This window comes from Rhinopithecus roxellana, chromosome 5, assembly GCF_007565055.1.
Source record: "Rhinopithecus roxellana isolate Shanxi Qingling chromosome 5, ASM756505v1, whole genome shotgun sequence".
Taxonomy (NCBI): Eukaryota; Metazoa; Chordata; class Mammalia; order Primates; family Cercopithecidae; genus Rhinopithecus; species Rhinopithecus roxellana.
The window spans coordinates 144215412-144228104 of NC_044553.1; the positions used below are offsets into that span (position 1 = coordinate 144215412).

General features: G+C 39.0%; 1 protein-coding gene across 1 annotated transcript; it reads right to left on the bottom strand.

The window, feature by feature from the left end:
* Nucleotides 1–6066: 6066 nt before the first annotated feature.
* On the bottom strand, nt 6067–6911 carry LOC115897675 (transcription factor BTF3). The gene has a single exon (XM_030931347.1). It carries the CDS (start codon nt 6843–6845, stop codon nt 6357–6359), a length of 489 nt encoding a protein of 162 aa, XP_030787207.1. The 5' UTR covers nt 6846–6911; the 3' UTR covers nt 6067–6356.
* Nucleotides 6912–12693: the final 5782 nt, after the last annotated feature.

Consider the following 12693-nt stretch of genomic DNA (forward strand, 5'->3'; position numbering starts at 1 on the left):
TATCTAAAGAAAGAATACACTTATCAGAAATGGAAATGGACAGCCATGAAAACATAGAAAAGGGAATGAGAGAAGCAATGTGTGAAGGTTCCAGCAAAGCACTGGTATGGGAGAAGGCACTGTATTCAGTGATTCCAGTGGGCACCATCCTGCCCAGAGCCGATTCAGTTCAAGTTCTTTTAGCCTGGCCAACTGATGACTTGGGATCTGACCTCACACTCAACAGAAAGGGACCTAAGTAAGATTGTAAGATTGTGATTCCTGAGTGATTGATGAGGACAAGATACACAGATCATGCTGACAGGTGTATACCAGGCTTTCAGATTGTCATTTTCTCATAAAATAGTAATTTTGTTCTGACTTATAAATCAGTCTTGGTTAATGAATGCATTCTTGCTGTTCGGAGAAAATAAAATTTAAAGTCTGTAAGTTTAAAGGCTAGATTCTGGCCTATGATAAATGTACTAAGTTAATGAATGACAAATTCCCATGTAGGGTCTTTGGAAAATAGTCTACTTGCTTTTCTCAAGTAGATTCAAGTCTCCTCTATTATCACTGCAGTGACTCAAACATTAGTTTCTTGTTCTTAATTTTAAGAAAAATCTTAACTGTCACTTAATACCAAGACCACTTTACTCAAATGAAAAAAAAATAAAAATTTCAATTGAATAGATCAAGAATGCCAATAACATGTGCTGCCAACTTCACTCCTCATTCAATTTTAGTCTTTAGAAAAATGTAGGCTGGGCGCGGTGGCTCAAGCCTGTAATCCCAGCACTTTGGGAGGCCGAGACGGGCGGATCACGAGGTCAGGAGATCGAGACCATCCTGGCTAACACAGTGAAACCCCGTCTCTACTAAAAAATACAAAAAGCTAGCCAGGCGAGGTGGCGGACGTCTGTAGTCCCAGCTACTTGGGAGGCTGAGGCAGGAGAATGGCGTAAACCCGGGAGGCGGAGCTTGCAGTGAGCTGAGATCCGGCCACTGCACTCCAGCCCGGGCGACAGAGCGAGACTCCATCTCAAAAAAAAGAAAAAAAAAAAAAAAAGAAAAATGTAAATTATCACTAGGCATTATTTACCAATGAATACATTCATGAATATATTTTGTTCACTATGCAAAAGCAAAAGCAGTAATAACTATAATATTTTACTCACATTTATCCATAAAGCAAATGTTTACTTTATTGTCAGTTACCTTTCTTTGTTCACACACACACCAAATATATTAAGCAAAGTTGCTAATTTTTAGCAAAACCATTATTGTATCAGTGAAAGTAAACATTCTTATAGTGGCTTTTACTGTGTTGAAATAGAAACAACCTTTCTGAGTTATAGTAGGATCCGATTACAGACACCTCTAGCTGTCAGGGACCTCATGTGGTTTAGGGACTACTCTGGATTCCGAAGCCTGAATTTACGCCACAGAGGAGAAAGTCAATGTAACCACAACGTATATTATAAAATGCCTGTACTGAGCTGAGCACTCCCATGTCAGAGCTGAGCATGTGTCCCAGATAGAGCCTAGACCTGTGTCCCCAATCCAATTATCCTTATCATTACGGGGAACCCAACTCCCTCTAACTTTTCATCACTGCTAGTCACCTAAGAGACCCACACAGGTTCATTTGCCAAGAATGTCAGAGTTTTTATTTTCATGCTGATGGAAATCAAATGTAGTCCCCATCCATTCCGTCTAAAACACTGGTGAGGTCAATATTAGAACAGTGATGGTCAAGATATCTCTTGGCTCTAATTTATATGGCCTGCATTTTGAAAATCTAAACACTCAATGCAGGAAATTCACACGTGGTCTTAACTATCAGGGAAACATAGTGAAGCAGCCTTCAGTTGGATTCACAGAGACCTGAGTGCTAATCCTGACTGTGCCCTTCTTGTGTTATTTATAAAATTAGCTGCAAATTGACTTTGGTTCTCAAAGTTTTCACTATCAACAATCTCTTGTTACTTCTTCTCCACAGTTTGAATGAATTTGTCTAACAAAATGAATTAAGAGGACGTTGCATAGGAGGTAAGGGATGAGGGGGTAAGAACTATTGAGTATCTGCCATACCATACACAGTGCCTGTCTACTAGCTGTTTTATACCCATGGTAACCTTATAAGGTAGGTGTGCTTGTCCCCATTTACGGGAAAGAAAGCTCAGTATTAAAGGAGCCTAAGCGTAGAAAGCTAACACATAGTCCCAGGGCTATGTGACTCTGAATCATTATTATTATTTTTTTCACAATACAAATTTGAAAATGAATTAAGTAAATGGTCATAATAATTTGTATTTCAATTTTATGATCAAAGACAAGAATTACTATGATTTAGAATTTCTAATCAGCACATGATAATAAATTCCATGGTGAGAAGGAGGCCTGAATGATTGCACGTGCTATAAAACACCCTTGGTAGGTCTCGAATTATTGAAGAGGGTAAAAAGAAATGATCTAAAGGAAAGAAGGTGGTGTCACAGATGACGCTGGTCAAGGGGAACACCTATTACAAAAGAAGTGCTTCTAAGTTTTGAGAGTGAAGGAGAGATCAATAGCATGATCTGATTTGTACTTCAGAGAAGATGCTGGAAACCAGAAGGTCAATAATTAGTCTCCCAATAGATAGTGCAGGAGATAATGAGATTTTCAATAAATTCAAGTGATTAGCCTACACATACTTATCTTGGGAAAAATACACTCATTTAGTTAGGTTTTTGAAACACTAAAAGTGCTTATGTTGGGGAAATTGGCTAACACCATTTTTAAAAAACACTTTTCATTTTTAGATGATTATAGACTCATAGAAAGTTGTAAAGAAATGTACAGGAGGTATGATAAACCATTTATCCAGCCACTCACAAGTTAACAAATCATACAACTATAGATAACACCCTTTTGAGGGCCAGGCACGGTGCCTCACGCCTGTAATCCCTGCACTTTGGGAGGTCGAGGTGGGTGGATCACCTGAGGTCAGGAGTTCGAGACCAGCCTGGCAAACATGATGAAACCCCATCTCTACTAAAAATACAAAAAATTACCTGGGCATGGTGGAACGTGCCTGTAATCCCAGTTAACCGGGAGGCTGAGGCAGGAGAATTGCTTGAACCCGGGAGGCAGAGGTTGTGGTAAACCGATTTCACACTATTGCACTCCAGCCTAGGCAACAAGAGTGAAACTCCATCTCAAATAATAATAATAAAATTAAAAAGATAATATCCTTTTGAAAGAAAAATACGTTTATCTATACTTTACCTTGTATACCAAATTGATTATAATTCCAAAGTGGTTACGATCATAACTTCAAATTATGCAATAATACCTAGGAGAAAATACATTCTGGCCGGGCAAGGTGGCTCACGCCTCTAATCCCAGCACTTTGGGAGGCCAAGGGAGGTGGATCACCTGAGGTCAGGAGTTTGAGACCAGCCTGGCCAACATGGTGAAATCTTGTCTCTACTAAAAAATACAAAAATTAGCCAGGCACGGTGGTGCACACCTGTAATCCCAGCCACTCTGGAGGCTGAGGCATGATAATTGCTTGAACCTGGGAGGTGGAGGTTGCGGTGAGCCAAGATTGCGTCACTGCACTCCAGCCTGGGTGACAGAATGAGACTCTGTCTCAAAAAAAAAAAAAAAAAGAAAGAAAGAAAGAAAAGGAAAGAAAAAGAAAGAGAGAGAGAGACAGAAAGAAAGAGAGGAAGAAAGAAAGAAAGAAAGAAACAAAGAAGAAAGGAAGGAAGGAAGGAGGGAGGGAAGGAAGGAAGGAAGGAAGGAAGGAAGGAAGGAAGGAAGGAAGGAAGAAAGAAAGAAAGAAAGAAAGAAAGAAAGAAAGAAAGAAAGAAAGAAAGAAAGAAAGAAAGAAAGAAAGAAAGAAAGAAAGAAAGAGAAAGAAAGAAAGAAAGAAAGAAAGAAAAGGAAATAGTTATGGACTCTTGGGTTTCAAAATAACCTGTTGAACATCACACAAAAAGCAAACACTATAAAAGAGAAAAAGAAAGTTATAATAATACATCTGTTTGTTGAAACTTCTGTATGTTTAAATGCAGACAACTAACTAGAAAAATAAAAAATCTGGTTTCTGAACACAAACCTGAAATCTATGCTATTTCGGTATCTACCATAGGCAATCCCAAAAGCTTCCCTGGCAGAACTCATAGAGGAAAATTGTCCCCCCTTCACCAGACTTGGTGTACAGCCAACACACTGTAGTCTCTGAAGGGAGTTTCAGTCACGAAGTTAAGCCTCCCGGACAGCCGTGTTCCCACTGGACATTCTGGAGAGACAGAAGGGTCACCTAGAGGGGCTCAAGTCAGTCATCACCCAAACACAATTAAAATACAAATGGCAAATGTGCTATGGAGGAGATTTCTTTAAATTTTGAGGGGTGATAGGTCAGAGTGTTTCCAAGGGAGTTTCTCTCCAAGGGAGTCTTCACCTAAGGAAGTTGAAACTTTGAAGACATTCCCTAGTAAATAAACAGAAGAGAAGAGGAAAGATGAGGCCAGGCAATTGGCAGAGCAGGAACAGAGGACTGACAGTGGAAGAGAGCAAGGAGAAGGCCACTGGAGGGTCAGCTGATGTTCCAGAGCACAGATAGGAAGGGTGAGTGGATTTGCAAGTGCAATATGGTGCTAAGGAGATGGGTAGTGACCAAACTGTATAGCTGAAAGGGATACAATATGATATGTCCAGAAAGCCGAGATAGTAAACATCTCAACATTTCCTAGCAGGTAAAAAAATTAGGATCAGTTTTGAGTGACCATTTGAGATACCTATATTCCAAAGACCACAAAAGACGAAGGAGTTAGATCTACATACATTTTCCATAACACAATGTGGACTCCTCTTACTCTGAGTCAAAAATCCAAATGTCAAAATGTGGTCAATTTACTGTATAATCAAGTTTTAAGTTGTAGCTTACTATGCAAAGGTTGATCAGTTTGCATCAATTCCACTCAGAAAATCTATTGCTGATTCCCCAGCAATCGAAGGGTAAAACTCTTTTTTATTTTGTTTCAATTCACTGCCCCCTTACTGCTCTTGAATCATCTTCCATCCCTCTTAATACATTCCCACAAAACTACCTGAAGCTCTCCCAGCAGGCTAACCTTTCCTTTTATGGCACTGAGCTCTTGTTCACATCTTTCATGGCCTCTCCTTTCACCTCCAAAGAAATACTTAGCTCTGTTTCCACTCAGGTAATTGCTAGCATCACCTTTTACTCATTCACCAAATCAATCCTCCTATTTTATTTTCTTTATACATTGTATTATAATTTAAAAAAATTTTTCACACTCTGCAAATCTGTGATGGCATGAGGAAAAAGACATATTTCTGTATTTATTTCAGTAACCATGCTTATCATGATGCCTGCCACATATTCTAAATGAATGAAGCATATCTGTACATATAATAAAAATATGTTCCTTGTAGTGGTGAATTCAATGAATTCCTGTTAGAATACTATAGGAAGCAGAGACATTTTGATTGATGATATCTATGGGTTGTCTTTTAACGACTACATCTAAGTCTATTTCAATGATTTTATTCTTAAACTAAATCATACATTTTATTTTTTAACCATGTCCTTTGTTTATTTTTGTGGCCATTGTGTTTTCACGTACATCGTCAGACTTAAGCTTCATGATTGCCTTATCTTCACACTCTCAGGTAGAAACAATAATAGAATCTCACATAGCGTTGAAGCTCTTTAGTTATTTATTTCTTTTGAAAAACAATAAGATGGTTTTAAATGTGGATTCTATCTCTGACTTTTTACCAAATTATTCTCATATCTCTTGCTTGTAGGATTGACTCTCCACATAAGAGCATGTTCTCTTCCTAGTCCCAGAGTCAAGCTGAAGTGGAAATTTAACTCTGATTTCGATCTTGACATCCCTGCTTTGGCTGTTCTTAATAAATGCAGTTGTTATTTCTAAGCCAGTTGTTGTAATTATATTTTTGTTGGCTTTCTTTATTATATTTCTTCTCCAGATGGTCCACAATTTAGGTTTTTGGCTTCCCTCCTAATATCAAACTATAGGAATATTACACCATCTTCTTTTATTTTTTTTTTTTTTTTTTTTTTTTTTTTTTTTTTACTAGGCAAAGAACTTTATTAACCTTTGTTTCAAACTTGATTCCCAGGCTTCTTCGGCTTAATTAGCTGCAAAGAATGAATTGTGTATAAGCAAAAACTGAAAAGAGCTGCAGTGTCCAAGGGGCTTGGGCTTAAAAATATTAGAGATCTAGATTTTATCAGATCCATAAACAAAAATTTCTTAAAAAGCAGTCATAATATAAAATAGCAGCTCCCAGTAACTTCTTCAAGTTTTATCTTCAGAAGTTGACTCAATTCAGTTTGCCTCATTCTTGGAAGCCTCATCAAAATTCTCCACAAGATCTGGAACTTCATCATCATCATCCTCTCCAGTAGCAAGTGGTGCTTTTCCATCCACAGATTGTTTGGGCAGAGCTTCGGCCAGTCTCCTTAAACTAGTCAGACTATCTGCGCCAAGCTGGTTTAAGATGCTGGGTAGCATTTCTGTCAGCTGCTTCGTCTCAGCATGGCCTGTAATGGTGAAAGTGTTCGCTGCCAGAGATGCCTGAACTTTAGGGTTGTTAAAGTGGATCACTGTTCCTTGGTTTGTAAACATATTCACCTCTTCAATACCGGAGATATTGTTTACCCCTAACTTCTTTAAGGAGAACTGAAGTTTTTTATCATCTGCTGTGGCTGTTCTATGAACCACCTTCTTCTTTCTGCGAGCAGTTCCTTTCCCACCAATGCGCACTTGTGCCTGCAGTTTGGCGAGTTTTTCCTGGTTCATGATTGTTTCTTTCATCTTGTCGGAGCGAATAAGGGGCCGCGCGGGGGACTAGGGTTGGTGCTCAGGGGGTCTCGGGTGGACCAGCTCCACCATCTTCTTTTAAAAACAAATCTCAATTGGTTTCTTATTTGCCAATGGCTAGAACTTGAAAAGTTCTTCTCTTGGGGCACTTCATATCTCAATGATTTCATTATGGAAGAGAATCCCATGGGAGATCATGTTTTTTATTTCAGTCTGAACAACGTTCTGGCAAAACTCTGATACCATGGATTAGAATTTGACATCCTTACTTTTTATATAAAACATATAAAAACATTCTCCACTGGAAATTCTGCTGAACTGAGACTCGTGAACTACCTGACTCATGACATTAACTGGAAAACAAGGCCATTCTTTATAAAACAAGCAAGAATAATGATGTGCGGTGTGAGGCTTTGAAGAATTTGCAGCTGAAATACAAAGGCATTTTGAGTGCATACCTACGTTTTCAAAACATCTATGTCCATGTGCATTTGTTTAGCACAAAGAAGGTCAGTGCGTATGTATTAATTCTCTGTGCTTCAGCCTCCTTTTCTTTTAAAACAGAAATAATAATGGTACTCATCTCATTTTTCCCCTGAGAATGAAATGAGTTAATACATGTAAAGCACTTTTATTTTTGCTTCATCAAAATAAAGCTCAGTAAATGTTAGCTATTATAATGGTTAGCTGTAGTTGTAGTAGTATATATTTGCATTTGATATACTGTGCTATTAACTGTGTTTTCATTAAATGCTAGCTATAGACGCAACAGTGTTTATATGTAATTAGTGGGATTTGCCTTTGGCTATTATCTTTCCACCTCTCTTTTAAAGAAAATGAATAGTAAGAACCAAAATGACATGCTGTTTTTCACCGGGTCAGTTAATTTTACTTAGTCCATGAACAGCAATGCTTCAGGTTTAAACACTACATTTAAAACTCTAACGATTTAACAGGGAAAGAATAGCTGGAAAATTAATGAACATTTCTAAAAGAAAAAAAAAAAAAAAAAAACAAAAAAAAAAAAAACAAGAAAGTGCATGAAAAAAAATCTGGGAGAAGGATTTCTTGTTACTGTTAATAACATCCTGACATCTCGTAATTTCACTTTAGAACTATTTGTCTTCATGGCTAGAGATAAATTTCAGTCATTCGAAGCTATGACTCGGTCTCATTTTGTGTAATATACTCTGCCGTAGGTGACTGTTATAGTGACTATGAAGCATCCAAGCCAGTCATATTCACCAGTAAACATCCAGCCACTAGCGTAGCGCCTGGTCCATTTAATGAGCTGGAATTCAGTCAATACTTGTGGAATGCAAGAGTAAAGGAGTGAATATAAAAATAAATAAATAGCATATAATTCTAACTGTTTACACATTTCACGAATTTGAAAGGTTAACTATATAGTTCTGCACCTTAACTAGATCACCTGGAGAACTTAAAAAAAAATCGTGACAATTTGTGCCCCAGAACAATTAAATCAGGATCTCTTGCTTGCAGGATCCAGGCATCAGCATCATTTTAGATCTTTCTAGGTGTTTTCTCCAGGCAACTAGTGTTGACCAACCACTGGCCTGGACCAAGACTAGGGAAGCATAGTGAATCCCAGCACTTCAGGAGGCCGAGGTGGGCGGATCACGAGGTCAGAAGATCAAGACCATCCTGGCTAACATGGTGAAACCCCGTCTCTACTAAAAATGCAAAAAATTAGCCGGGCGTGGCGGCGGGCGCCTGTAGTCCCAGTTACTTGGGAGGCTGAGGCAGGAGAATGGCGTGAACCCGGGAGGTGGTGCTTGCAGTGAGCCGAGATCACACCACTGCACTCCAGCCTGGGCGACTGAGCGAGACTCCGTGTCAAAAAAAAAAAAAAAAAAAAAAATGGCTGATGTACTTTGAACTTGGTACTTTAGACCTCTAGGCCATCTGACAGACATCTATACAATGGAATACCATTCAGCCTTCACAGAAAAGGAAATCCTGCCATTTGTGACACCATGGGTAAACCTGGAGGACATTACGCTGAGTCAAATAACCCCGACACAGAAAGACAAATACTGTATGATCTCACTTATGCGTGGAATCTAAAAGTCAAATTCACAGAAACAACTAGAAGAATGATGTTTGCTTGGGGCTAGGGAGTGGGGGAAATGGGGAGATGTTGGTGAAAGGATAAATGATACAAAATTTCAGCTATAAGATGAATTAGTTCTGAGAATCTAAGGTATAGTATGGGTGGTGATGGATATGTTAATTAATTTGATTGAGATAATAATTCTGATATATATATATACATATATATCAAATCATCATGTTGTATGCCTTGAATATTTATGGTCTTTATTTGTCAAAAAGAAAAAAAAAGAAAAAGAATGGCTGAGGCAAAGAAATAAAAACTTGCCCCACGTGTCAACATTATTGCCGATGAATTTGGTTTCAAATTATTTTACAAAGTATATTTATATCTAAATGCCCAAATCCTCAACCTCCATATTTTAGGAATAATGATTACTTAAAGCCATATATTTAAAATTTACTCACTGCAGTAGGGCAGTCCTCACACCACTGAAGCAATAGTTTGCCATTTGCACTGATGCATGAAACCCTGCTCTGTGCTCCTCTTTGCATTCAAAGGGAGCTTAGCTTATGGTTTTCAACACCTGTTGACTTAAGGGGCCATGCTTTGTTTTCTGTGGCATTTTCTAGTCTAACAAATTTAACAATCATAGTGAAAGCAAACAGAAGTAGACAAATCTACTTCTGACCAGAAGTCAAACTGCCAACACCTGCTGCCCCTTTCTAGGTGACGAGATTCACTTGCCTCTCATTCTTAACATCTCTGTCTTGTCCATATTTTCTAATTCCTATTCTGAGAAAAGAAATGCAGCATATTTCTGAGTTAGCTCGGTAAGGCTTCGGGGTTTAGATCACATGGCTTCTTCTTTCGTTAATTCAAGAAATATTTACTGAACTTCATTACGCTACAACCTCTCTCAGGCTCTGGGAATACAGTAATAAATAAAATGAACAAAAAACCACAATTCCCTGCCCTATGGAGCTTACATTCTAGTGGGAGAGAAGGACAATCATGAAGGTGAATTATTATGACACATAATATTCAAGATAGTAAAATGAGCCAAAGAGAAAAATAAAGCAGAGCAAGGAGATGAAAAGTATTAGTGGGTGGCCGGGCGCGGTGGCTCAAGCCTGTAATCCCAGCACTTTGGGAGGCCGAGACGGGCGGATCACGAGGTCAGGAGATCGAGACCATCCTGGCTAACACGGTGAAACCCCGTCTCTACTAAAAAATATAAAATATATAAAAAATTAGCCGGGCGAGGTGGCGGCCGCCTGTAGTCCCAGCTACTAGAGGCTGAGGCAGGAGAATGGCGTGAACCCGGGAGGCGGAGCTTGCAGTGAGCTGAGATCCGGCCACAGCACTCCAGCCTGGACGACAAAGCGAGACTCCGTCTCAAAAAAAAAAAAAAAAAAAAGTATTAGTGGGTGTATGAGCGAATGGTCCCTGAAATTTGATGGAGGACAACTAAATAAGTCTTCACTGAGGAAAATGACATTGTAGTGAAACGCTGAATGAAATTGGGAGACAAATTATGTAGATGTCTGAGGAGTGACCGTTCCTGGTAATGGCAATAGCAGGTGCAAATGCCCTGGGGTGGGAGTATGCTGGAATTTTCAAAAACATAAGAAAATCAATGTAGCTGGAGCAGTCAGTAAGGAAAAGATTACTAGAAGATATGTCAGAGGAATAGCAATGGGAGAGCAGCTTATGTCATCTTTATAAATAGGACTGGTTTCTACTATGGGGAAAACTGGAAGTCCGGAAGAGGGTGTGTGTTTAGTTTTCCTCTTAGGAAAACCATTATTCTAACTTTTAACACCATAGTTGAGTTTTGCCTGTGTTTAAATTGTGTAAAATTGGAATTACCTAGGACATGATTTTTTTTTTTTTTTTTTTTTTTTTTGTACCTTGCCTCTTGTGCTCATTATTAGGTCTTTAAAATATCTGCCTGTAATATACATGCAATTGTAGTTCATTCATTAGCATTAGCATATAGTATTCTAGTGAATACATAGGCCATTATTTTTGTATCCATTCTGCTAATTAAAAATATTTGAGTAGATTTAAGGGCATATTGAGAGTATACAATGTTATGTACATTCCTGCTCATATTGAGAGTATACAATGTTATGCACAGTCTTTTAGTGAACATATTCCCATGGGATATATTTGCTAACAATATTCCTAGAATTTTGGGTTCATAGGTATGTATATAACCAGTTTTAGTAATGGATGCATTTTAGAGGTTTGGCATTGCCAACCAAATGCCTGGGAAGCCCCAAAGCAGAGCAATAAGTGTGGGCAGGTTGGCAGGAAACAGAGATGGAGAGAGTGATTGTCATGTTAAGGAGCCAAGTTGGTCTGATTTAGTAAGTAATCAATGGCCAAAGAAAAGTTTCAAGAGGTAAGTGACATAATCGGGATTACTGTTGAAAGGATCATTCTGTCATTCTGGAAGTGATATGAAGAAAGATTTGGAAGGAACAACCAGTTAAAACGCAGCTGTAGTTGTCTAAAGAAGAAAAGATAAGAGTCTGATCTATGGCAGTTGCAGTAGAGACAAGGAGGACGCAAACTTTGGGAAAAACTTAGGAGATGAAATACAAGTCTTAGTAAAGGATGGATGTCGGGGTAGGTGAGTAGAGAATGTGATCAAGATTCCCTGCACTTTATCTTGGCTGCTACGTAGATTCAGTGACTCAAAACAGAGACAGACCACAGAAAAGGAAATATTATTTCAGAGAGGAATTAATTAGTGCAGTGTTGGACATGCTGAACTCAACATGTTGGAACATGAGCTGAAGTCTAGCAGGTATTTGGATATAAAAATTTCATAGTGGCTGGGTGCAGTGGCTCACGCCTGTAATCCCAGCACTTTGGGAGGCAGAGGCAGGCGGATCATGAGGTGATGAAATCGAGACCATCCTGGCCAACATGGTGAAATCCCCGTCTCTACTAAAAATACAAAAATTAGCCGGGCATGGTGGTATGTGCCTGTAATCTCAGCTAGTTGGGAGACTGAGGCAGGAGAACCACTTGAACTGGGGAGGCAGAGGTTGCAGTGAGCTGAGATCACGCCACTGTACTCCAGCCTGGGTGACAGAGTGAGATTCTGTCTCAAAAAAAAAAAAAAAAAAAAAATCATAGCTGGGCGTGGTGGCACACACCTGTAATCCCAGCTATTCAGGAGGCTAAGGCAGGAGAATCACTTGAACCTGGGAGGCGGAGGTTGCAGTAAGCTGAGATTGTGCCATTGTGCTATAGCCCAGGTGACAGAGAGAGACTCCATCTCAAAAAAAAAAAAAAAAAAAAAAAAAAAAAAAAAAAAAATTGAAACCAAAGATTATGGTCTAACTATAGAGGGAGATTTACAAATCTTCAGTGTAAGTTTCTTTCAGAAACCATGAGGGTGCTGTGGTGATTTGAAAGAGTTGGCAGAGTGAGAGGAGCCATAGGCAAAGTGTAGAAATCTAAGGAACCACCACAATTACAGGGTGGGCAGGGGAGGAGGTTCACACAAAGACAGAGAGGGCTGATGGGGGTGGAGGTAAGAAAGTTGAGAGCTTTAAAGAAACAAAGGTACTGATAAATGAAGCAGAGAATAGAGCCATGTAAGAGTGTGACTGAAAAATAGCCACTGCATTAGACAGTTTAGATGCTGTTGCTGACTTTAGTGACTCAAGTACTTTGCTGCAGTTTTAGGGGCAAAAGCCAATTAAAGGTTGAAAGGGAGGACATGATTAAGTAGAATGGAATAAAGTC

Bases quoted from the DNA above. Each gene is read 5' to 3' on its own strand.
- LOC115897675 (XM_030931347.1), bottom strand. From the start codon at position 6,845: ATGAAAGAAACAATCATGAACCAGGAAAAACTCGCCAAACTGCAGGCA.